General features: G+C 40.2%; 1 protein-coding gene across 1 annotated transcript in view; it reads right to left on the bottom strand.

Moving 5' to 3' along the window:
• The window catches only part of LOC133865444 (uncharacterized), a 39088-nt gene extending 11379 nt beyond the window's left edge, over positions 1 to 27709 (bottom strand). Inside the window, 6 exon segments of the mRNA XM_062301851.1 lie at positions 9783 to 10143; positions 15278 to 15449; positions 15645 to 16266; positions 23219 to 23781; positions 23784 to 23926; positions 27111 to 27709. Coding sequence (XP_062157835.1) covers positions 9783 to 10143; positions 15278 to 15449; positions 15645 to 16266; positions 23219 to 23781; positions 23784 to 23926; positions 27111 to 27664 — 2415 coding nt within the window. The 5' untranslated portion in view covers positions 27665 to 27709.
• Positions 27710 to 27829: the final 120 nt, after the last annotated feature.

Genomic DNA, 27829 nt, shown 5'->3' with positions numbered 1-27829 from the left:
AAGCTCTGGATGTGGGTCGTTTCTGGCGGTCGTTCCCGTCATGTCTCCCTCCCCTTTCGTTTTCCCCCCTTCGCCGGCTCTGGATTTGCTACCTCCGGCGTCCATGGACGTCGCACCGATTCCGGTTAGGTCTAAAGTGGATTCTGTTCACACCTCTCTACCATACTCTTCAGTCGGGGCTGGTACTGGGATGGCCGATTTTCCTTCTCCATCAGGTGCGGTTGTGTTGGGAGAGAAGATCCGTTCTCTTCCTGTTTTGCAACCTTCTAAGCCCTTCCAGAGATACTACAGAAAGGCTAGAGAACTCAGGGTAGGCCATTCTGTGAAATGGAACGAGGTGTTGCTAGCTGACTCACTGGAAGCTTCGAAGACGTCTGTATGGAAGGGTTCAGTTACAGAGCCTCCAGTGAAGAAGTCTGCGGGTTCAGAGAAGAAAAGCTTCCTTCGGAAGGGGTTCCTCAACCCTCCGCCTCGGGTGGTCAAGGATGTTGGAGTGGGAAGTCTTCCCTCCCCCCCAAGTTGTCCTCCACCCATAGAGGGCAATGGATTTTCTCTTTCTCGGAATTGGCCTGTTGGTTTTGATCTAAATGGGGAGCTTGTTGTTTGGGAGAAGGACGATGATTTTTGGGAGGGGTTGCCATTGGACTGGGAGATGGATGGTGTTCAAGATGAGGAGTCTTTGGCTATTTTGGATGCCTTGGAAGAAGATATCCATCGGGACAAAATGATTGCTCGACAAAAGACAAAAGGCAAGAGGGAGCTCCTGAATTTGAAGAGCTCTATCAATTATGGCAATGCTAACACTTCCTCCAAGCGCGGGAAAGGAAAAGCTCTCATGATGTAGGGAGTCTTAGTTTGGGGGCTTTCGGGGTAGGTTTGGGTGCTTGGTAGGGGTTGTTTTTGTATTTGGGGAGCTTCTTTTGTTTGTTGGGTGTTTGTTGGGTGTTTGGGTTGCTTCTTTTGATTCTTGGGTGTTTGTTAGGGGCTTACCTTTGGGTTTTTGGGGCTTTTCTTTGTTTTTGGGTTTTCCTTTGTTTTTGTGGGCTAGCTGAGTTGTTCCTCTGTATACTTCCTGTGTACTTAGGGCACTTTACGCTTTTTTAATAAAATCTTCTTACTTATCAAAAAAAAAATTTTACAGGTAATTTAATTCTAGACTCACTAAACCATGTAGGACTCTAGACTTATTAAACCATATAGATTCATCTCCATCAGAATGAGCTCACAAATGAAAGCCAAAGTTGCCAAAACTTATGGTAATGCTCAAATATAAGCTTAAAGTATATGTTTATACAGCCACAGTTGTATTAGACTGATTGTTTTATATATATAAGTAATCGAAATATCATTAAAAAGCAAAAAACGCAAAATATACAAGAAAAACACCTAGCTACAAGGAGAAAAAAAAAAATATGAAAACTAAGCAAATAAAGGTAGACTCTGTTGTCAAAAGATAAAGAGTATTAAAGAGAAAATACTTAAGCTCCACCACGATCATTTGGTGATCCTCAAAACTTCTATCATTTATTTTCCTTTAAAAACACCACAAAAGGCAAGAAGACACCATCTTCCACACAACTGTACTTTGAATGCTACCAAAAGTCCCCCTCCAACAAGCAAACAAATCTACTACCCATTTAGGCATAACCCACGACAGCCAATTCAACTGAAAATAGCATTTCATAAGCCACAAGCAACCTCACAATGGAGAAAAAGATGATCCACGAAGTCCCCGTTCCTCTTGCACAAACAACACCAATCAACCAAAATATACATGATGCTTTCTAAGATTATCCATGATAAGGATCTTCCTTAGGGCCGCCGACCAAGCAAAAAAAGCCACTCTAAAAGAACCTTATTCCTCCAAATACTCTTCCAACAAAAGGGAGTGTCATCATTACAAACAATGACTCTGCAGAAGGATCTAACATCGAACAACCATCTTTTGGAGGGGGCCACCAAAGCTTGTCTTCACCTCTCCATCGCACTCTATAGGAATACAACAAATTGAAAAACGAAGCGAGGACATCCACCTCTTAATCATGAGTCACCTTTATAAAGCTTATGTTCCACTGATCGGAGCCACTAGAAAGCTCCAAATGAACCGTTGCAGAAGCATCCTTCACACAAGCAATACTACATAAATATGGAAAAGCTTCTTTAAGGGCCTTATCCCCACACCACGAAATATGTCAAAATCTAATCTTGGAGTCATCTCCCACCTCAAATTTGGAATGACTAGAAACAACCCCCAAAATTTCCTAATATTCTTCCATAACCCCACCTCATACGACCCAAGAGGTTCATTAGAACACCACCCACCCCATGAGTTGCCAAATTTAGATTCCACCATGACTCTTCACCAAGCCTCTCTCGCATGCTCATAGCGCCATAGCAATTTCCCTAAAAGAGTACAATTAAACATCAGCAATCTTTGAAACCCCAACCCTCCCTCATAAATCATAGAACAAACTTTGGACCAGCTTACCAGGTAAAATTTGAACTCTTCACCTAGGCCACCCCATAATAAATCTCGACGAAGCTTCTCTATGTGGTTTGCTACAACAGCAGAGCGAGGAAAAAGAGACATGAAATACGTAGTCAAATTGAAAATGATGCTCTTAATAAGGGTACATCGTCATTTTTCAATACATCATTTTTCAACTAGCCAACAAACACTATATCTTTCCAAAAACACCGTCCCAAACAGACTTGGCCTTATAGGAGACCCCTAACAGCAAACCAAGATACTTTGAAGGGAAAGAATAAACCCTATATTAACACAACTCCAATAACAACTCCAACACAAGACTCCAATTCCACTTATGAGTCTTGTGCGGCACAATACAATTTGAAGACTATTGAGAAGAGTTCTAATCCTATCCGGAGTCCTAGTCTGAAGATAGAGTTCTAAGATAAATTGTATTCTAGTTAGTTGAGAGCTAAAGAAGTCCTAGATCAATTATGTATAGGAGCTCTTGTTTATGTTTACCTCTTGTAATATTCCTATATATATATATTCAATGAAAGCTCATCTATAGAGCATGGTTTAATAGCCTAATATTTTTTTTTGATAAGTAATAAAAGTTTTATTTAAAAGCGTAAGGCGCCCCTGAGTACACCGGAAGTATACATAGAAGCAACTAAAAGCTAGCCAAAAGAAGAGCCCAAAAGAACATAAAGTAGCCCAAACAAACCCTACAAACCGAACAGCCCAAGACCACAAAACCCACCAAGAAGAACACAATCATACGTCAAGGGATCCTATCCTTTCGGCGTCTTGAGGGAGCGCTCACATCTCTATATTTAACGGAGCTTTTCAAATTCAAAAGCTCCCTCTTGCCTTTAGTCTTTTTGCGAGCTACCAAACGATCTCGAAAAAAATCCTCTGAAATAGCATCGTGAATTGCCAACGACTCCACATCAAGACCATCATCCATCTCCCAAACCATTGGCACCCCATCCCAAGACTCTTCATCCTGCTCCCACACCACGGCCTCCTCAAACTGATCGAACCCAACCGGCCACTGTTGATACTTGGTAATGCCGCTGTCCCTCACAATACCAACTTCCTTGTCCTCTGGAGTCGAAGACAGGGCCAACTTAGAAGGCAAGGAGGAATTGGTAGAAGGGGCCAACACAGACGGCCTCCGGTTGAGAAATCCTTTCCGAAGGAAGCCCTTCTTCCCATTGCTCACTACCTTCTTCCCATTGCTCGTCGTATCTGCAGAAGACTTCAAAGGGGGAGCTGCAGTAATAGCCTAATATATTAGTTCTATCATAGTATCAGAGCCAAATCATCGACCAACGTCGTGATCCATGGCTTCCGACTCCGAATCCATGGCTTCACATCCCCCACCACCCATCCAGCCCACTTTCGTCTTTTCAGTCCCAAATATGAACCATAACCTCAGTATCAAACTCGCCAAAGGTAACTTCATGGCTTGGCAGATTCAGATTCTTGCATATATTAAAGGCCAAGACGCTTATAGCTTCCTCGATGGTTCCTCTCTACCTCCTGCCCAGACGATTCCAAATCCAAGCACTGCTGCCGGAGCTCCTGCCACCGTCATCAACCCTGACTTCCTCACCTGGAACCAACAATATCAAATGATCCTTAGTATTTTGATTTCTACACTGTCCGAGACTTATGTCGTCCATGTGGTTGGCTCTCCCTCGGCTTCATCTCTCTGGAACACGTTGCTCACCATGTTCGCGTCTCAAGCCCGTGCTCGGGTCATGCAAATTTACTTCCAGCTCGCAACGGTCAAGAAGGGCAACAACTCGATCACCGAGTATTTTCAGACCATAAAGACACTCAATGACACTCTTGCTGCAGCCGGACAGCCTCTCAATTATTTTGAGAGTGTTTCTTTTCTCCTCAAAGGGCTCGGCTCCGAATACGATCCTTTTGTGACATCGGTCACAACCAGAGTCGACCCATTGTCCATTGATGAACTTTACGGCCACCTACTTGCTCACAAGATGCGACTGGAACAACAAATCCCGAGCATTGATGTTCACCCACCTGCTGCGAACATCACCACCTGCACTTCAAATTTTTGCGGTCAAGGTTTCCGTGGTTGTGGCGGTCATCCTTACAACCGGGGACGTGGATCTTTCAACAACAACAGAGGAAGCGATTCCTATTTCTCCACAGATGCAGCATCTTCTCGACCTACCTGCCAAATTTGTGGCAAGCCCAGACACACAGCAGTCCGTTGCTACTACCGACAGGACCAACCTAAGTCGTCTCAACAGCCCGAGTTGTACTAGCCGTCCAATCCCCAAGGTTATTACTCCACACCCGTACTGCCAGCTGAAGAACTTTGGTATCTTGATACTAGTGCAACTCACCATCTCACCGGCCATCTTCAGAATCTCAACTTAGCTCAAGAGGAGTACCACGGCCAAGACCAAATCCACATAGGGGATGGAACTGGTTTGAATATTTCTCATACTGGTACTACTTTTCTTCCTTTGTCTCGTCGAAAGTTCATCTTACATCAAATTCTTCATGTCCCCTCTATTTGTAAAAATCTTCCACCCGTTAGAAAATTTGCCCATGACAATTCAGTTTTCTTTGAATTTTACTCTTATTTTTTGATCAAGGACAAACAAACCGGGCTTCTTCTTCATCACGGGCACCTTAAAGATGGTCTCTATCAATTGCTTCTATCTCCCTCTAGTTCGTCGTCGTCGTCAATAAATCAAGCTCTTGTTGGTGAACACACCACTCCGGCCTCCTAGCACAAGCGCTTAGGTCATCCAGCTTTTCGCACCATTAATCGTGTCCTATCTCAGTTTGAACTTCCTGTTATTTTTTTTTTATATAAGTAATTGCAATTTATTAAAAAGCGCAAAGGGGCGCAACCCTTATACACGGGAAGTATACAAGAGAACCCCTAAAAGGGACGAACTAAGAATAAATTTAAAAAGTCTACATAAGTAAAAACACTCAAACACTCATAAGTAAAGTCTACATAAGTAAAGGCAGATCCTTTTTGCTCAGCTTGTGCTCAAGCAAAGGGACATCAACTGCCATTTTATCCCTCTATTTCTAAAGTTTGTAAGCTTTTACAATTAATTCATTCCGATGTATGGGGACCATCCCCAACTATTTCAGTTAATGGAAATCGATATTATGTTTCGTTTTTTTTTTTTTTTTTTAATAAGTATCGATATTATGTTTCGTTCATTGATGCTTTCACTAGATATACATGGGTTTTTCCTATTCAAGCAAAATCCGATGGCATGCCCACCTTTCTTCAATTTCAAGTCATGATTGAACGTCTTCATAATCATAAAATTATAAGTGTGGGGTGTTGAGTATCGTAATCTTCATACATATTTTCAATCCGTTGGTATTACTCATGGTCTCTCTTGTCCTCGTACACATCAACAAGAAGGATGTGTTGAACGTAAACACAAACATCTTATTGATACCACATTGGCATTGCTCACTGACAGCCATCTTCCCCAAAAATATTGGGATGAAGCTTGTCTTAAATCATGCTATCTCATAAATCGCATGCCAACTCCATTGTTACAAAATCAATCTCCCTTTGAAAAACTTTTCCATACAACACCCGACTACACTTTCCTAAAAATCTTCGGGTGTGCTTGCTATCCAAATCTTCGTCCCTATAACTCTCACAAATTTTCTCCTTGCTCAAAGGAGTGTGTCTTTCTTGGGTATAGCCAAAATCACAAAGGATATAAATGTCTCCATCTAGAATCTGACCGGATGTACATCTCTAGAGATGTCATCTTTCATGAAGACCGGTTTCCCTTTTCCAAGGTCTCTCCTATTCCCGAATCTTCAAGTGTCTACCTTCCTATTGTGCTTCCTCCATCATTGTTTCCTCCTCCTTCTACCACTATATGTCCCCCGGATTCTCCTATTTTATCTTCTTCTTCTTCTCACTCCCGATCCTCCCCTAATTCTTCAAATAACTCTTCAGCAGTTTCCAGTATGCCTTGTTCCACTTCCTATGCAGATCAGCCTCCTGCTCGAGTACATTCTATGAGAACTAGGTCAATGAACAACATTGTGCAGCAACAGCAACTCACAGATGGTCGAATTCGGTATCTAGCTCCTCAAGCTTTAGCGGCAGCATCTTCTCCCGCCAATCTTGAACCAACATGCTACTCCAATGCTGCCTCTATTCCAGAATGGCGAAAGGCTATGCAAACCGAGTTCAATGCACTTCTTCAAAATCAAACTTGGTCACTTGTTCCTCCCCATCCTTCTCAAAACATTGTGGGATGCAAGTGGGTGTTTAAGCTTAAAAGAAAGGCTGATGGTTCCATTGAAAGACATAAAGCTCGTCTTGTTGCAAAAGGTTTTCATCAACAGGCCGGGGTAGATTATGGAGAGACCTACAGCCCAGTAGTAAAGCCAGCTACGATCCGGACAGTCCTATCTCTTGCTTATTCTGCTGGCTAGCCTATGAAGCAAATTGATATCCAGAATGCTTTTCTCCATGGGTTCCTTTTTGAAGATGTTTATATGGTGCAACCACCAGGTTTTGTTCACCCTATTTTTTCTAAACATGTTTGCAAGCTTCAAAAGGCTATCTATGGCCTCAAACAGGCCACAAGAGCCTGGATTTCAAGACTTAGTGACAAGCTCCTTCAACTCGGCTTTGTGGGTTCTAAAGCTGACACTTCTCTCTTTATTTATCGCACCAAGTCTATTACTATGTATCTTCTTATCTATGTTGATGATATAATCATCACCGCGTCAGATCAAGTGGCTATTACCGAACTTTTACAGCTTCTTAGTGCAGATTTTGCTGTCAAAGACTTAGGTGATCCTCATTATTTTCTTGGTGTGGAAGTGATCAAGCTCAATTCTAGTCTTCTACTTTCTCAACATCTTTATATCATGGACCTCTTGAAGAAAACAAATATGCATGAAGCAAAACCAATCACCTCTCCAATGGCTTCTTCCTCAGCTCTCTCGGCTTTTACAAGTGATCCAATGGAAGATCCATCTCTCTACTGTAGTACAGTTGGATCCGTATAGTATCTCTCTCTCACTCGGCCAGATCTCAGTTATGCAGTCAACCGTGTGTGCCAATTCATGCATCGGCCTCTCAAACCTCATTGGCAAGCAGTTAAAAGAATTCTTGGATACTTGAAGCATACGGTTTCCAATGGTCTTCTTTTTCATCACAACTCTTCTAATACTTTACAAGTATATTCCGATGCGGACTGGGCAGGATGTCCCGATGATTGTCGCTCTACAGGTGCCTACTGTGTTTATCTTGGTTCCAATTTAATTTCTTGGAGCTCACACAAACAACCAATTGTTTCAAGATCATCTACTGAGGCTGAATATAAAGTTGTGCCAATACAACAGCCGAACTACTTTGGATTCATGCACTTCTTCAAGAACTTGGAATCACTCACTCAACTCCACCAACTCTTTGGTGTGACAATATCGATGCCACTTACATGTCGGTTAATCCAGTTTTTCATACTCGCATGAAACATGTGGAAATTGATTTCCACTTTGTCCGTGACTGTGTGGCTGATAAATCTTTGGTTGTTCGTTTTGTTCCCACTTCAGATCAGATTGTAGACGTTCTTACAAAGCCGCTAGTTTCTGCCAAGTTTCATCACTTTTGTTACAAGCTCAACGTGCGATCTCCCCCGTTGACCATGATGGAGGGTATTAACACAACTCCAATAACAACTCCAACACAAGACTCCAATTCCACTTATGAGTCTTGTGCGGCACAATACAATCTGAAGACTATTGAGAAGAGTTCTAATCCTATCCGGAGTCCTAGTCTGAAGATAGTTCTAAGATAAATTGTATTCTAGTTAGTTGAGAGCTAAAGAAGTCCTAGATCAATTATCTATAGGAGTTCTTGTTTACATTTATCTCTTGTAATACTCCTATATATATTCAATGAAAGCTTATCTATAAGGCACGGTTTAACAGCCTAATACATTAGTTCTATCACCCTACAACCCAGAATGCCAACCAATCCATCCACATTATCAACATTACCCACAGGAACCAATTCCGACTTAACCAGACTGAATTATTGAACATGTTGTAGATAAAAATAACCAATCATAATGGATAAAATCCCCAAGGTAGTTGAGATTGGCCATTGATGTTATCACATACTAAAAACTGTTACACTCAAGAAGATTCCAGCCAACTAAAAAACATGTTTTAAGTGATAAACAAAGATAAAATGCTGCAACGTGCGATCTCCCCCGTTGCCTAAAACTATTAGTAGACTAGTTGGTATACATACAGAACTATACATGCAATAAATAAGATAGCTTAGTACAACAAATGCCCTTGTTTTGTTGTTGGGGATCTTGAGGTTGGCCCCTCTCCCGCTGTATATTTGATTTTTTTTATTTTTTTTTTGAGTTTCTACTTCATCCAAAAAAAAAGGTTAGAACAACAAAAAGCATAAGACTATAATAATAGTTATTTGGATTAATACCAACATAAGCTCACCGATCAGATTTGAGTAATTCAACAGTGAAAATACACTTTGGCCCTTGCAACTACCACTATTTTTTCATTTATGCCACCAAACTTCAAAAACAGACATTTGGATACGACAAACTACCATTAAAAAAAAAAAGAATAAAAAGAGGAGTGCTACACATACTCCTAAGTGCTCACTCACTGACGTGGGAGTGAACACTTAGGAGTGTGTAGCATTTCTCAATTAAAAAATAAACAAAACTAAAATAAAATAAAACCAAGAAAAATTAAAATTAAAATTAAAATAAAAACCCTAAAGGGTGGCTGAACCAACCCCACAGAGATTGTGGGGATGGCCCTATATTTTCTTCAGTTTTTTATTTTAGAAGTGTAATTTGTTTTTATCTTTTAATAATTATAATGGGTGCAATTATGGCATTTCAAAAGTAAAAATTGGGCTATTATGGGATGAAAGAGAGAAAAGTGGTCACGTGACCACTTCTCCATCCATTTTAACGTTTAACGCTGATGGAGTGGCCTTTTTGACACGAGATGGTAGTCTAACGTATCCAAATGCACTTTTTGAAGTTTGGTGGCGTAAATGAAAAAGTTGTGGTAGTTCAAGGGGGGCAATGTGTATTTTCCCCTAATTCAACCCTTTGATACTTTGGTATTTCCGAAGGTTTTAAAGCAAATTTGAAATAATAAAATATCAGGTCTTTCAACCCAAAAGAAACAAAGCATTTATTTGTTGTCGATGGAAGACATAACATGTACATGCGAGTAGCCTTAACGGATGAAATATAACAATGAATACCTGTCGATCACTTTTTAACAGACGCTTTGCCAGAGCTCGACATGGTGTATCAAAGCTGCCGCAAGAATTCATTTTCGTAACAGATAGCTCTTCAGCAACTAGAGCAGCTTCTTCCAGGGTGTAATTACGCGGAAAAGCAGTTAAAAAAAGTAGTGTAGCATTACGAAGAAATTTCATCATGTCAATCCTCTTAGAGATGTCAGTGGTGCTGCCCAAAAGCTCTTCCAAACTGAAACCATTCAGTCTGGTTTGTGTTTTGGTTGAAGCATCATGAACCCCTTTCAAAGGTAGTAATATCGAATCTGGCAATGCCTCTAAGCTGAGGATTTTCTCAATCCAACTAGAACTGTTTGTGCAAATGCTGGTGGAGGAAAAAAACTGAATGTCATTGATTTATTAATATGTAGATAAGAACATATAGAAAACACAATACTGATGTCTTTTCAATTGCATACCTTTTTTTTTTTTTTTGATGAATAATAATAAGTTTTATTGAGGAAAGAGGAAAATCCTCGTACACGAAGAGTATACAAGAAAACAACCAAAGCACTAGCTACTATACAAGAGCACCAAGAACTAGGTGTTGTTACAATCTCGAAAACAAATCAGATCTACCAAATTCCCTAAAGAGAAGGTAGGAACATGAGCAAGGGCCTAATCCAGGAGAGATCTCAGGAAGGAGGATTTAAGAAGTAGCACATTGGACTCACTATCCTCAAAGATCCAACGGTTTCTTTCTCTCCAAATCATCCACATAATATGGACATTACAAAAACCTAGGTAAGTCTCACATTAAGCCATCAGTAGGAAACTTTAAATTTCAATTTTCATTGTTTTAAAGCTAATTTGCGCTCACAGCCAGCGGGTTTTAAATCTCCAACCTCACCCTCCACCCCCATTCCTATACAAGATGTCATTTGAAATTTTGTTTTTTATCTGGTTATGTAATAGGAGAATGTAGACCAAATGAGACACACTGTGACTTGTCTATAACCAAACAAATTTTATTTATTTATTTACTTTTGGAAATCATGTTGGATTTAAATGTTTCCTTGTGCTACATACATCCCTCATGAAATCATGAGGAAGTGGACTGAAATTTTTTTTTTTTTTTTGATAAGTAGACTGAAATATGAAATGACATGGATGAATTGGGTGGAATACGTGGCTGTACTAGAGGACTTGAGGTTTTAGAAGACAACTAGAACATATCCATGTAAAATTGGTACTGTTCCCTCCTGAAATAGTTCGTTTAAAAGGGAGCATCAATCATAAAGCTTTGTTTGGTTTGGTGTAAAACATTTCCAGAAAATGGTTTTCCATATTTTATTGTATCTGCTGCAACTGACAATTGTTAATAACAGGCAAAATTATGATTTGCTAGACAATTGATCTATTGGAAATTGGATTCTCAGAAACAGATTTGTCCACCCATATCAAAAACCACATGAATTTACCTCCTTTACCTAAGAAACGTCCAGATGTATAAAGGTGTGATAAATGTTTATATTTATACGGGTGTCATGCAATATAGTCAAGCAAGTTGTGTATAGTTGGTTGATTGTTCATGATCTACATTCTTTCACATAAAGCAAGCACTTAACAGAGATAAACAAAGATGAACTGTGTGTGTACAAACGTACATGGGTGAATGTTTGTGTAATATTATAGATGTGTCCTCGTCTTTAGATTTTCAAGAGCTGCCGTGTCTCACATCCTGTATTCATGGTGTCTATGTCCACTACATCATAGGTTACAATAGATCAGGCGCCACAAACTTCAATTAAAACTGTCATTCTGCTACTCTCTTCCTCTCAATCTTCTAATCAACCTATCAAAGAAGTAAAATAACCAGTAGGAATATTACAACAGAATCTCTATTGATATCATTGACAATCTACCAGTGCACTACCATACAAGTCAGCACAATGTTTCACGATTCATTATTTTTAGAAGTAATTCAATATCATTAAATGAGCGCAAAGAGGCGCAGCCCTAGTACATAAGAGGTATACACAATGTTGCGTGATTCATGTATCAAGATGCTCAAGGTAGTTTTCCTTTTCTTCCAACCCTTTCCCCCTCAAGCAACAAGATTAGCTTACTATACCAAATAGGTCATCTATGCCCACTTTTTGGAAAGAGAACTTCATGTGATTTCCACCAAGAATTTCCAAGATTTTGAAGGGTAGTAATTTTTTTTTGATAGGCAAGAAGATAAATTTATAAAAAGCATAAAGGCACCCCTAAGCATACAGGAAGTATACAAAAAGGACGCCAAAACATGAAAAAGAAAGAAAAAAGATGCAAACACAAAAACAGAAGGAAATCCAAACACCCCAACAGGAACCAGCCCACAAAACCGAGAGACCATTACACCACAGCAAGGCCACTCTTGCCTTTGCCCCGGCTAAAACCAAAACCCTAGCATCATAATTAATCGAGCACTCTAAGTCACCTAGCATTGTAATTTTATGATAAAGTTCTTCCACCACTAAATCCTCTTGTTTATGGTAATGAGGTCAGAAGAACCGGAACTTAATCAACAATTAACATCAGATTGAAGGTCAACAACCCATTCTTAGAAGAAATTTTAAATCATAAAGAGTGTTAAGAGAGTATTATATGTAAGTCAGGAGAGTCTTGTACTTTACATATTTAATAAAATACTCCCTCCAAGCCATATTGTTTTTCCACCTTAGAAAATCCAACCTTTCAAGAGGACATATTTAATGCATTGTCTTTCAGGAGAAAAAAAAAAAAAAAAAAAAAAAAAAGAAAGAAAGAAAGAAAAGAAAAGAAAGGCTACCAATTTTCAAAACTACTGTCCTTAATTTAATCTCTAATTTCTCTTGCATACTTCTTGTGTACTTAGGTGCGACCTTTGCTTTTTAATGAACTCCATTTACTTATCAAAAAATCTCTAATAAAAGCAATGGAAAAATGATTTTGAAACTATCCATTGACTCTATAAATTGGTAATATTCTAGGACATCCCAAAATGCAATAATGGCCAAATAATATGGGATGGAGGTAGCATATAAATGGAGAAGCCAACCTAAGGTTGCACTCATGTTCTTTTCATGTTCTTTCTCTCCATGTATCATTAACACCACATAGTATTAGAGCCTCAATCTTAGCCCCAACCCTAATTTCCTTTCACTTTTTTCTCCCTCTTCTCACTTTAGACATGGATTTCAAATTTTCTTTGTTCCTTGTTTAACCCTATTAGGCATGAAGTTGAAAATTTATCTCTTCCTTTCTTCTCCTTTCCTTCCTTTTTATCACCTTCTCCTCTCTTTCATCCTTTCTTTTCCCTCTTGATACATAAACCTTCTTCTCTTTCAGGTTGCTTATAATTTCAAAGTTTTTAGCCAAATCCTATTTTCAACTAGCAAGAGAAGCCCCCTCAACACCCTAATTTGATTCTATCACTTTTGAACCAATCTACAGCTCCTTAACCACAATTCCCCTCTATGGTGCTGATGTTATAACAAACCTCACATTAGTTAAAGCCCTTCCACTCTCCACTCAATATAATTTCCATAAGAGGTGATTTTGTTCACCAGCTGTACTTTGTACTTAGGTTCACGACTTATATCTTCTAACCAAGCCTCAAGAGTTTTTCAGTAAGAAAATAGCCAAAAATATGTGCGAAAGGGTGCAAAAAAACTCATGCCAAAATGTCAAATAATCACATGTTCAAATTCAACAACACATTTTACTACAAAATCACATTCCCTTCTGATGATGCCTACAAATCAACTATTTTGTTGAAAGTGAAAATTTAACCTCACAATCAGGTTGTAGTTTTTCAAACAAGTCAAATGCCATTTTCTAATTTCAAAGATGTAGGAGAGGATAGCCAGATCTCATGGATACTCTAGAAGTTCCATACTATCAAAAAAGATTACATCATGAAAAGAACTCTCCAAGAACTACATGATAGAGGATTTTTCTGCCACGGAGATTCTCGGGGAAAAGTCCTCTTCTCCGTCCAGTTTTGAAGCTTCTAACGTGTCGTCGTCGGCCGTTACTTCTGTTTCCGAGGGCTTTGGTGTCTCTGCTTTGGTGAGGTCAGCTCTAGGTGGGGATCCTCCTTTGTCGCCTTCGTCTGAGATGGCTCCTTCTCCGGCTCTCTTTGGGTTTGATCCAGCTTTTGGCGATTGCTCTTCAGGCGCAGATGCTCTAGGTGAAAGGCTGTGTTTCTCCCTCCTTGTGATGTCGGGGTCTGGCGCGCCTATTTACCCGTCGGAATCCAAGTCGGTGCTTACATACTCTCGGAAGAACAAGGTTGGCAAATTGGATAAGCATCTGCTTGAAGAGGCTTTTGAGACTTTCAGTACTCCCAAGGAGCTTTCCAGGCCGCTTTGTGGGGTTGTCTCCAAGCTCTTGTCAGCTCCTGCAAAGTCTTCGGCTGCTCAAGACGAGGGCTATCAGCCTATCCTTCGGAGTGGCTTCCTTCTCCCAAGCGGCGTGGCTCTTCCTCCGTCAGAAGTGGGAGTGGTTCCACTCTCTTCGGTTTAGTTTGTGCTTGGGTGCCCGCCTTTAATGTCTTTCTCAGAGGTGGGTAAATCTTCGCGGGGAGGTGGTTTTGAAAAGATTGGTGATCCTCCCGGGGCAGCGATTGATCTTAGCTTCTGTGTTAATACTTTAGGGGTCTCCCACGAGGGGAATGTGAAGGGCTTTTTAGACTTCATGACTCTAATTGATGCGGAGCATCGTCTAGAAGCTTCAGTTTCCGCTTCTAAGTTTAAAGAGAGTCGTGAAGTGAAGAACTTAGAGTGCTCGATTAATTATGATGCTAGAGGTTTTGGTTCTAGTAGGGGCAAGGCTAAGCGGCCAAATGTGATGTATTAGTCTTGGGGTTTTGTGGGCTGGTTTTGTAGGGGTTTTTTGGGTTTCCTTCTGTTTGGGTTTTTCGGGTGTTTTTTCCCCTTCCCCTCTCTTTCCTGTTTTAGTGTCCTTTTGTATACTTCATGTATGCTTAGGGGCGCCTTTACGCTTTTTATAAAATTCACTACTTACTTATCAAAAAAAAATTATTATTAAACTAATCGAAATTATAAATTTAACTGCACGTAACAATAAAACCCGGTCAATCCATTTAAACCATTTAGTTACAGAAACCCTTGGTTATATATTCTATTTGCTTCACAACAAAATGGAGCTCCTTTATACAGCCACTGACTACCTGTCCCAAGCCACCGTATCATATTTCAGGTTGCTTGCTTGATTTGCGTAATTTATGCCCATAATAGAAGCAAATAGTCTGTTCCAACATATTTCCGAGAAAAGTTCAAAGCACAGTGACAAGACTGTTCATAAATTAATATCTTCACATGCAAAACTCAAATTTGTTTATAAAGAGGGGGCGGGGAAAAAGAAAAAGAAAAAGGAAGAAAAGAAGACGAACACAAATGAATACAAATCAAGCTACTCTATGAGCACTAAAAGGATGAGGAAAATAGGTATGATATCTATAGAGAACTTACCATTGAGATATTTTCCCACCAAAGAAATCAATGAAATGGGATACTAGAGATAAACGGGCCTCTCCTGAGCATAATGAAAACAGGTACTCATTGACATCTTCATACAATATAACTCTCGAAAGTTGTTCATCCGCTTCTCTATCAGGTGACTCATCGCTATGAGAACCCCCAGCTGTTTCATGGTCAAATTCAATTTGCAAAATGTGAATATTTATTTCTGAAGAAGAGCAGATAGAAATAACTTCAGATCTAATATAAATCTTAAGGAAGCTCGCTTGCATTCAGTCTTACAGACAGATACATACACACGGGGAGAGAGAGAGAGAGAGAGAGAGAGAGAGAGAGAGAGAGAGAGAGAGAGAGAGACCAGATTTCCCATGGACAGGCATCCATTGATCACGGTCCCTTGATGACTCTTCTTCTGACCATCTAGACCAAGTGGAAGTGTCTTTAACCTCACAGCTAGCCTCAGCTTCAACATCAATGCCTAGTTTTTTTAGTAAAGCTTCAGTTTCATCTTCCTGCTTGATATCTTCATTCTCAAATTCCTCTTGAAGCTCCTCATCAGCCAAGTCATTGTTGGCTGCATTTAATGAATTTATACCACTATCTTTATCCTTGGATAGTGGTTCGGACCAACCTGTCCAACCACCTTTTTCATCATCAAGTGAGGTCTCCTCCTTGACAATCCTTTGCCTATTCTCCTCCTCTTTCTCCAACCATGTGGACCAACCAAGGGCCCCTTCTTCTCCAACTCTTGCACCTTCACTATGCCAAAAGTGCTCAAACAGTCTCCTTTTACTCTGCTCAGTTTGAAGTAAAGGACAAAACAAACTAAATTCAAGTTCAGCCTGAAATAAAGCAGTAGCCAACTCCTGGTAACCAGCCTGCCACTCAAACCTGCAAAGACTCAGGAATATATCAACAAGACCAAGTTCTTGCTGAACAATTGCAGTATCTGGAGTGAGCGGCTTTGCAGAATGCTGAACCTACATTAAACAGAGAATACATAAAAACCAAAATAAGGTGATCTGACATGTTCTAGGAAATTTTCCAAAAAATCTTTAAAACCATGCCATGAAAAAACATAGAAGAAAAAAAATAATACTACTAAAATCTCAAGTATCTAATTCATAATCTCCTGCATATTGAGAAACCACATCTATATGCTTCTATAACTTAAAGAACAAAAAAAATATATATGATTGAATAAAATCAAACAATCCTTCAAAATATAAAACCATATGGGAGCTGTTTATCAAGCAATGCATGAAATCCTGTATTAAAAAATTTTCATTATGAAAGTATCTGTCCACTTGTTAGTTACGAAGATTTGAAGCAGGATCTTAAGGAACTCAGTACGGCAGTGAAGCTTTTTTATGGGTTCTTGTTTGGGATTTGATGTATAAGGGTTCAGAAATTGTAAGGTGTGATTTAGGACTGAAACTAGAAATCAAGGTTGCAGGACTTTACGGCAGCAGATGCTTCGAAACAAAATTTGGAGGAGAGAAGAAGAAGAAACAGCCCAGGCAAAAGAAGATTGCAGCCTATGCAATCACACCTTAAAAGCATTACAAGAAGCTCAAAATATTTTATTGAATCTTCTCTCTTAGTTACAGAATAAGTAAATGCCTTTATATGGCTAGTGCCAATTCTTTTCCAGCATCGAATAGGATCGCTATCTAAGAAAGAAAACTATCATTAAAGAAACAACTATGCAGCACTGAAGAACTAAAGCAAAATAGACAAAGACCTCAAAGCATAAAATAAGACTCATAAGCCTCTGGTACAGCCCATTCCAGCAAATCTGAAAATTGTCAATTACCCCTGACCAATAAAACATAGAAATATTTGATTACAACTGAACCAGACTTACTGATGCAAGAAAAAAACAAAAACAAAAACAAAAACAAAACAAAAAACAAAAAAAGACATCTTAAACCAAAAGACCTCCTGGAGTGTGTCAATTAGACCCCAAATCAAAATTAGACCATATCATTGAAATTTTTTATATGATCGTTTTTTTTTTTAAGAGCTTCTTGCTGCCTACACCAAGCTGAATCATAATATTCAGATGATATCCCATAGGAACAGGTACGTGGTAACTCAATTACTCAAAAACATTGTGAAATTGAGCCAGGCCTACTTATCTTATTTAATTTTTTTTTTCCTTGAGAGTAAAATTGGAAGAGGTAGTTTCAAGAGTATGATTGGCTATTATCTTGTTTGTTCATTATTATGCTAAAAATGTTAAGATTTTGAGATCTTGTTTATTGATTATTATTATCTTGTTTCTTTCCTTTAGAATGAAACAAGTGGCAGGCGTTTTTGGGTTGTTTGGGTTGTGGGTGTTCTTGCTGTTTTTTGGGTTTGGGCTTGTGAGAGCCCCTGTGTATACAACATGTGTACTTAGGGGCGCCTTACACTTTTTCAATAAAGTTTTTCATTGCTCTTAGCATGAAACAGGTATAAGGCGCCCCTAAGTGCTCATATATAATAGCTAGAATGCCTTTATAGTGGGGAGACAAATTCTAGACTCAATTCTTATAGCTAATGAGTAATGAGCATGTGGAAAGCAGATTGAAATCAAGTTCCTGGAGTTATTTGTAAGCTAGACTTGGAAAAAGTTTATGACCATGTCAACTAGGAGTTCCTCTCCTACCTCTTAGGGCGTTTGGTTAGCTACTAAATGGAGGAAATAGATTTCTGCTTGTATCTCCACGGCCCGTTTCTCTATCATGATTAATGGCAGTCCGCATGGTTTCTTTGGTAGTTCTCGAGGCCTTCGCCAAGGGGACCCTCTCTCACCTCTGCTCTTCGTAATAGTCATGAATGCTTTTACTAGGATGCTCTCTAGAGCTATGTTGGGGGTTATTTATCAAGATTCTAGGTAGACACCCAAAATGCCGACTCTTGAAAATATCTCACCTTCTATTTGCAGATGATTATTATGTGTGAAGCAAATCATGATCAAATCTATAATTGGGGTCACATTCTCTAGCGTTTCAAGGCCATTTCGGGCTTAAAGGTCAATTTTCGAAAATCTAAATTAGTCTCAGTAGGGGAAGTTCCGCATCAGGAAGAGGTGACCAGTATTCTCAATTGTAGTATCTCTTCTCTACCCTTAAAAATATTAGGGTCTTCCTCTGGGTGCTTTTTTTAAGTCAAAAGCTATTCGACATCTCAGTTGAGAAAATGGAAAAAAAGGTTGGCTAGTTGGAAGAAGATGTACTAGTCTCGAGGAGGCAGCCTAACTCTAATTAAGAGTATGTTATCCACTTTACCTACATACTTCTTGTCCATTTTCCCTTTACCAGCAAGGATTTCTAAGAGATTGGAGCATCTTCAGAGAGACTTTCTTTGGGATGAACCAAGCAGTGACTCTAAGTTTCACCTAGTGAACTAGAAGACTATTTGCTCCCAAGTCCCTAGAGGAGGGTTAGGAGTTAAAAATCTCATGTTGTTCAATAAAGCTCTACTTGGTAAATGGCCTTGGAGATTCGAGCAAAAGAGAATTCTCTATGGAGAGACAGGTGATTGTTGAGAAATACGAGGTCCAAGAGAGAATGTTGGTGTTCAACGGGAGCTAGAGGGCCTTACAAGGTTTGTCTTTGGAGGCATATTAGAAATGGATGGGGGTATTTCTCCAACCTTGTCCCTTTCAAGGTTGGGGATTGATCTCGCATTGGCTTCTGAGTTAATGCATGAAGCGTGGTGCGGAGAAGTAGCTCTTAAGTCTTCATTCCCAAAAGGTTATTTGATAGTTCATGACAAAGAGGCCTTGGTGTTGAATTCTTGGGACCCTCTTGCTCTTCTATTCATTAGAACCTGTGTTTCTTAAGGGCAGTTTAGGATTGGGAGTTGGAATCTCTTCTTAACCCTTTTCTCAATCTATTATATTCCTTGAAAACCCATACAGAGGAGGCAAGTAGGATGTTGTGAACCCCAATTAGTAGTCATGGTTTCACACTGAAGAGCTATTATAATATTTTACATACTGGAAAGCCTTGTCTGTTTCCCTAGAAAAGTGTTTGGAAGGCTAAGGCCTCACCCCGCATTGTTTTCTTTACTTGGACAACAACTTTGGGTAGAATCCTCATAGTTAATAATCTTTTTTTTTATATATAAGTAATAATCAAATCTCATTGAAAGCGTAAGGCGCCCCTAAGTACACAGAAAGTATACAAAAGAAAACATAATTGATAATCTTAGAAGGCGGGATTTCCCTCTTGTAAATTGGCGTTGCCTATGCAAAAAGAACAAGCATGTAAATCACCTTCTCATCCATTGCGAATAAACTAGTGGTCTTAACACTTGGTTCTCAGCTTATTTGGGGTTTCGAGGTTTTGTTGGGTTTTTGCGAGTTAGCTTTGGTTTTCCATATGTATACCTCCTGTGTATTTATGGGAGTCTTACGCTTTTTTTCTTAATAAAATTTGCTTACTTATCAAAAAAAAAAAAATATATATATATATATATATATATATATATATATATAGTCACATCATCCCCCTCCCCCCTTTTGAGCAAAAATTCGATTGTTGGAAAATCTTTTAGCGCAAAAACATATAAAAATTAGACTAAAACAACACGATGCTTAAATATCAAGTGTTTGTGGGTCGCGCTAGTAGCTCGTGTAGGGGCGTCAGCCGTTGGGTCTCGTGACTGTGTGGCTCCTTTCCGGCGAAAATGTGAACTTCCTCTGGGTCGGCCGCTTGTGTTCTGGGTGTTTTTTGAGATGGAGATAAGTTTTATTGTGGAGTCGAAGACTTTCCTCTTCTCGGTTCTGGATGGGGCGTCGACGCTGAGGGTGAGGGAGAAGAGAAAAAGCTTCTCCGGCGAAAATTTCATTAGTTCTTCGTGCTCTGAGTGGTTGGCTTCGATGTTGGAGATTCTCGTGGGTAATCTGGAAGATCAAGACTTCATCAAATCTTTTGGGGAAGGATCAAGAGTCTTGATTGCTCGAAGAGGGTGTAACCAAGCCGGCCGGTTCTTAGAGGCAGCATCATTCAAGATGGGTGGACGGATAGGGTTTATACTGATCCCTGAGGGACATGAAGGGTGGGGTTGGATCAAATTCTCCGACGAGCTGAGAAAGGCCGCAAATTCCTTCTCTGCTTCAGTGGGCTGGGGGTCTGGGTCCTTGCATGGGTCGGTGGAGAATAAGGGGAAGGAAGTAGAGGCTTGGCCGGGTTTGGTTCCTTTCACGAAGGGGCCCTCCTTTGTGGAGGTGTTGAAGGTAGGCTCGGCCGTTGTCGTGAAGAAGGTGCCTATCGTGGGGGGTCGTTTTCCCAGGAGAAAGGTTACGCCGGTGGAACAATGTGATCTTGACCTTCTACCAACAGTGAGGGTTTTAGATGCAGATCTGAGTTCGGCGTTGGACTGTTCTACCGTGGAGTCTTCTTCGTTTGATCTGTTGGGTAAGGACCAGCCTCACCATCCGCAGGGTAAGACTTATCTTCCACATGCCAAACTTGCACACGTGGAGTAAGCGGATCATAGGATTCAACATGGTTTTGGACCGGGCTGCTAAGAAGCTTCTGGGCTGGCTTGCAAGGAATGGACTGAGACGAAAGGGTTGCGATTGGGTCGCTTCATGCCAAAACCTAGATCCTTCCGGTCATCGAATTTCCCGCCAGAGACGACGCTGGTGACTTCTTCTGGGCTGTGCGAAGACAATCTGCCGGAGTCGATGATGGAGTTTCCCTATGGGGATCCTTTGTGCGAAGACAAGCCTGGGGGTGGGTCGTCTCTGGTAGAGTCGGCTCCTCTGTTCGTCTTCCCACCTTTGCCAACTGCGGAGATACCGTCTCCGGCGACTTTGGCTGCTCCTCCGGCGTTGACTGGGCTATTGTGTGGTGCAGAGCTCTCCGTCTCAACTATTGCTTCTCTCTCAGGGGCCTCTGAGCTAGGGAAGAAGATTCGTTCTTCTCCCTCCCCCTTGCTGCAAAGTCGCCCTTTTCAGCATTATTACAGGAGGGCTAGGGAGCTCAAGGTAGGGCATTCTATGTTATGGAATGATGGGTTTTTATCAGACTCTTTGGAAGCCTCGAAGCTGTCCGTAGGACCTGCTCTTTATAAGAATACGGGCAAAGAGTTTCATGCAAAAAAGAAGACAGAGAGTCCAGCAAAATAGGGTCTTTTTATGAAGAGATTTCTCAATCTTCCCCGATAGTTTCAGCCCCTCCCGTTTTGCCGCGGGAGGTCAAGGACGTCGGGGTGGTAGGACCTTCCTCTCCTTCGAGTGGCTGCATCATTCCTCGTTCCGTTGAGGGAAATGGATTCTCCCAATCTCGAAATTAGCCTGTCAGTTTTGATCATAACAAGGAGATCGTAGTTTGGGAGGAGGAAGATAATTATTAGGATGGATTGCCCTTGGATTGGGCATTGGAAGGGGCTTTTGGGGAGGCGGACTTGGCAATTAGGGATGCCATGGAAGAAGATTTTCAGCGGGAGAAGATGATTGTGCGCCAAAAGTCTAAAGAAAAAAGGGAGCTACTGAATCTGCGTAGCTCTATCAATTATGGCGATGCCAAAGATCCCTCTAGGAGTAGGAAAGGCAAGGCATACATGATGTAGGTTTGTGTGCTTTGGTGGGTGGTGGGTTATTTTGTATCTTAGTTGGGTTCTATTGTAGTTTGATTTGGGGTTTTTCTTCGATTTCGGAGGTTTAGGTTTTGTTGGTTCTGTTGAGTTTTTGCGGGTTAACTTTGGTCTTTCCTGTGTATACTTCATGTGTACCTAGGGGCGCCTTACACTTTCATTTATAAAGTCTTCTTACTTATCAAAAAAATATCTTAAAGATGCTCCATTGTTGGAATAGCCAAAGGTGAAGACAACTCAAATAAGCTATATAGAAAGTTATTCATACATTCTTAATGTATAGCATATGGAGAGAAAGGAATCGGCGTCTCTTTGAGAAATGTAAGACCCACGTCTTATAATTAAAATCCTATTTTTTGATATGTTGCTTCTTGTATACTCCGTGTGTACTAGGGGCGCCTTACGCTGTCTTCTAATAAAATTGCAATTACTTATCAAAAAAAAAAATTTGGATGTAGTCTATGTTCCTAACTTCTTCTTAGCGAATCTTTTACATCTTGTTAATTTTTTAGAAGCTAGACGTCTTTAGGGTGATTGTCTCTCTTGTATACTTTTCGTGTACGATGGCGTTATTTTTGGACAAATGTATATCTTATAAGATTTCAATCTATGATTTTTACTTTTACTTCAAATAAGGGAAATTAGATTTAGGTTAATTTTCTGGGTCACCAAAATCTGGAGGTCCAAAATGAAAGTGCTCCATGCATTGGAATGTGCAATCTGATAATCCATAGGGTACTATGGATTATCAGATTTACTAGCAGATTTACATAAGTTCTGGCATCCAAATGCAAAAACTTTGTAAATTGTTAGGAAAGCGATGTCCCAAAAGTTCAAGCTAGCTTTTTAAAATGTGCCACCAACACTGTATATTAAGCTTGCACCAACCTGAATGAAGAACGGGCCCAACCAGTGTGTAAACCTCACACATGCAAATAGAAGAAGGGAGCAAAGACTTGAATAAAAGACCCCTTGGTCAAACAACATCCCTTATACCATGTTAGAAAACCAATTATCCCAAAAGCTTAAGACATTAAAAATTGGTCCAACAATATATATCAAGTTTAAACCAGCAGCCATAATATGTGAACATAAACACCCATGCATATATGTGTGTGAAAAAACAAAGATTGGAAGTCTGAAAGTTAAACTATCTGCAAGCATCAACAGAAACTATGTATTATTGGCTCTAAATTTCCAAAACAGCAAATTTATGGATATAAAAGATAAGTTCATTTGAATGTATATTTTTTATACGTAAAATATTCGAACATATATTTTACCTATCAAAAATATATGTTCAAAGAAAGATAGAACGTAATACGTTAGAATGAGAACCTGCCTAGAGTGCTGGCTGCATGCAGCAGATAGAGCCTGGATTGCATATGCATACATTTTTCTCATGTCCGAAACCTTGAATCTTGAGAACTCCCCTTGAACAACATGCAGGAATTCTCTCCACAGCTTGTAACTTCCTGGATGATGCATGAGTATCTTTTCCCATCTACCAAGCAAGACATCAGTGCTGTCTCTGCTATGATAAGCCTTCAGAAGACAAAGCAACAAATCTTCATTATCTGGGTTAAGGTCAGCTGCCTTCTCCAATATGCTAATCTTCTTTTCAAGAGTCTGCAAGCGAGCACCTTTCTGGGGTTGCATACCCGCAACCTTGTCCTGGAACTCTGCGAAAGCCAACCAGGCCTTTTCATTATGTGGTTGCTCCCTTGTCAGTTTGTTGAACTCCCGTGTTTTGCGTAGAACTTCATCTTCCCAAGATTCTTCAATCATTGAAGTTCCTGAGAAAGAACTACCATCAACACCTTCATCGAAGGTTTGAATATCTGATAAAGGAATGAACTCATCTGCTGTGGACTTTTGAGGTGCAAGAAAACGTAACCGCTAGCAGATACTAATTTACTATCCAATGCATCAACATCACCATCTCTATCAAACACTGAACCCCTCTGGTTCCGCCGGTATGAACTTTGAAAATCAAGCCCGGATAGCTTCAAAGGATTATAAGGTTTGTAGCGGGGAATATCCATTCTGCATTGTAGTCATCCAGATTGTGAACTTTAAAGCCTTCAGCTTCTAAACAATAACATCAAAGTGCAGCATTTGTTTTCTTAGAGGAAGGGGGGGGGGGGGGGGGGGGGGGGGGGGGGGGGGGGGGGTGGGGGGGGGGGGGGGGGGGGGGGGGGGGGGGGGGAATGAAACAAAATAAGAAGTTTGAATCTAAGATTCCTCGTCATTACTTGATACTGGAGAGTGGAGAAAAGATATAATTCCACTTAACCAAGGCTATTACACTTACTAGGCTTGGGTGAGGTGATCTTTTCATTTTTCATTTTCAGAATTCAGGACAAACTAAAAACTAGATTGATTGGTCTATTTGATAAAACTAAAAATTAAGCACCAAAACTGTCTTTAGTGCTAGATGAACTTATAATGCGGAAATTATAGAATGAATTTATTAGAATTTTTCATGTGTATACTTCCTGTGTGGGTCTCATCTTAGGGCGTCTTACGCTTTTTTAATGAAATTTTCTTACTTATCAAAAAAAAAAATTTACTAGAATTTTTCATAACTATAACTACTAAAGTCTGAAATTCATTTTAGGATGCTTTTTTTATGAATATGAGTATATGTACAGATACAGGGGTGATTTTCATTTTTTTTTTATAAGTAAGAAAATTTTATATATAAGCGTAAGGCGTCCCTAAGTACACCTGGAGTATACACAGCAACAGCCAAAGCTAACCCATAAAAAGAAAAGCCCAAACAAACCCATAAGGACCAACCCTAAAACCCACATGCAGCATCCAAAACACCCAAAACCGCAAGAAACCCAAAGCCCAAAAAACCAAAAAAGCCCCCCAATATTCACCCAAATCTTCCCAAAAGCACCCAAACCCAACAGAAATACAAACCCAAAAATACAAAAAAGCCCAAATTACATCTGAAAAGCAAACCCAAAATACAAATCAAACCCCAAATACAAAAGAAAAGCCACAGCTACAAGATATGTTCATAACACTTTTTGGTAGGATACATTAACGGCAAGTTGATGGTGAAGCACTTACCAAAAAGGGATTAAAAAAAAATGTGATGGTAGGAGGGATGGAAACGGAGGTGGTCATGATAGGATATTGGTAGCGGTGGTTTTGATGGTGGTGGGGCAATAGGTACATATGAATAAATAAATATGCATACCTATATATCATGGTAGTGGTGGTAGGAGGGATGGAAACGGAGGTGGTCATGATAGGATATTGGTAGTGGTGGTGTGATGGTGGTGGGGCAATAGGTACATATGAATAAATAAATATACATACCTATATATCATGGTAGTAGTGGTGGGATGGACACACATATAGGCACATGGTTATGGTGGTGGACCGCAGTGATTAAGGTGGTTGTGGTAATGAAGTCAACAATATTGAATTCGATTTCAACAAGTTGTTGATGTTTCTCACCTCATCGACACATGTAGGTACCAGACTATACCACCCATTACCATTTCAAACTAGTTGCAAAATATCTTACACACACACTGTAACGACCCAGGAAAAAGTGTTTGTCACATCTGCACTATTACTCCAAAATGACTAATCAATTTGAAGCTTCCCTCAAATCAGTTTCACCTAGTAACTAAGCAATGTGGGACTTAACACCCGTGAATATCTTTATAAACCATCCACTCTATGTGAGCTACTCATCTCTCCCTAATATGGGACCAAGGTGTTACAAAATTCCTCCCTTAAATCCATAACGTCCTCGTTAGAGCCATCATGCGGTGCTCCAATATCACATGGCCGACGTTACTAGGTAGTTTTGATACCATTTGTGGGCTACTCATCTCTCCCTAATATGGGACCAGGGTGTTACAAACTCACTCTCTTAAATCCCTAACGTCCTCGTTAGGGCCATCATGCGGTGCTCCTATATCACACGGCTGACGTTACTAGGTAGTTTTGATACCATTCGTAACGACCCAGGAAAAAACATTAGTCACATCTGCATTATCACCCTAAAATGACTAGTCAATTTGGAGCAAAGAGTCAAAGATAGGCCCCAGGGAACCTTACACATGGACACAAACACAAAAACAGGTGGGTTTAGGACAAATATACTAATATCTTAAGAACATAGATCTGAGCGAATTCCTTTTTGCTCAAGACTATTGGAAGGAAAGTTACTCATCTCTCACGAGAATATCCACATAGACAAAGTGGAACAGAATACAAAATCTTTTTTCTTTTATGAATAGAACAGCATAAAAAATCTTTTTTTTTTTTGATAGGTAAACAAATTGCATAAAAAATCTTACTATTATAAGACTGCCAGATCTCCCTTTCCAACATGCTAATACCTCCACAACCGCCCTACACATCACCCAATGCAACCCAAATGAAGATAGCACTAACGACCAAAACTCCCTTGCATCTACACAGGGTAACAGGAGATGATCTAGTAGCTCACTGGAACTCTTGCACATGTACCATCAGTCCCTAATAATTCTTCTCCTCTTCTTAAGAATATCAACTTCAAAATTTTATCTAATACAGTTGTCCTCCCAAAAAAGTTCTACTTTTTGTGGGAACTCCACATGCGAACGCTCTTCCAAGGGAGACTTATACTAGTAGACCCTCATCTAAAGAACAACCATCAAATCTTACATTCCTACTAAGCCTCCAAAACATCCTACCCTCATCTTGCCCCATCAGAAAATTAAAGTATAGCAAACCAAAAGCAAAACAACTGGCTGTAAAATGTTGGTGCTTTTCTCAATCAAGCTCTGAAGAGCTACATTATTAAATGCACTAAAAAAAATAAAATTCTAAAACCAAATATGCTACCAAATGCACTGAAATGATCAAGTGTTGAATCTTTTATTATCAGCATTCAATGAGGTTTTCTTTTTCCCTTTAGTTTCTCGCTTCTTCCCCAGTACTCTTACCAAATAGACTACGTTAAGAAAATCAATCGTATTCAAAGAAAATGAATCAGCAAACATTTCAAGATTGGACCACGTCCTAGCTGAGGCAAAAGGTTTAGTTCCAGACAATATCATAGGATAAAACGTTAATTTTCTCACCCTCATAAGTTTTCCCGGCAACCAAACAGACTCCCAAGCAAGAAAAACAAAATTATAATTCCAAAAACTAAAAACACGCCCTAAAGCCAGCAAATTTTAAGAAAATGTGCAGCGAAATCAGTGGTGAGTACCTGTAAAGGCACCCGAAAGCCAAATTATCAGGATCACCGCGCGAATCGAAGTAACAGTCTTTGGAAGGCTTAGTTTCCGAACCCGCCCAAGCTCGAACATCGGACTTTCTCGCCCGGTGGTAATCGTCGAGCCCTCCTCTCTCTCTGGACTTCTTCCTCTTCCGCTTCTTCCTCCTCTTCGTCCTCTTCTCGGTGCTTTCCTTCCTTGTGCCTCGGTCGGATTCGGAGGAAGATTCGAGAAGCTCATAGGAAGGCTTGGGATTCGATTTGAACCGTTTCTCTTGCGGCTCTTCTTCTTGTTCTGAGTCTGTTTCGGGTTCTGGTGGGCTGGAGAGGGAGGCGGGGTTTACGTTGAAAACCGCGTCGGTGATAAGGGAGAGGTCGGCTGTGAAGCTGGAGTTATTGAGCCATTGAGGGACACTGGGGCGCTGAGGCTGCGAGCTAGAGGCGTCTGAAGCGGGAAAGAGAGGGAAGAGAGAAGGTTTCAGTTGTTTTGGCTCTTCTTCTTCTGCTGGTGGCGGTGCTTCCGTCGGTGCAGGTTTCTCCTCCTCCATTGCAAATCCAAATGTGGCCAAGTGCAGCCGGTGAGTGAGTGGGCTTATTCGAACTTTATATACATATATACACATATTCGCGTAAATTGTACTAACATATATTTCGAAAAATCAAGTATGAGTGAGTGCGGTTGTTGTTTCTTGGTTGGATTTTTACTTTTGAAT

Source organism: Alnus glutinosa, chromosome 4 (assembly GCF_958979055.1).
Source record: "Alnus glutinosa chromosome 4, dhAlnGlut1.1, whole genome shotgun sequence".
Classification (NCBI taxonomy): domain Eukaryota; kingdom Viridiplantae; phylum Streptophyta; class Magnoliopsida; order Fagales; family Betulaceae; genus Alnus; species Alnus glutinosa.
Note: the sequence above shows the minus strand (reverse complement) of the source record. Positions and strands in the feature narration are given on the sequence as shown.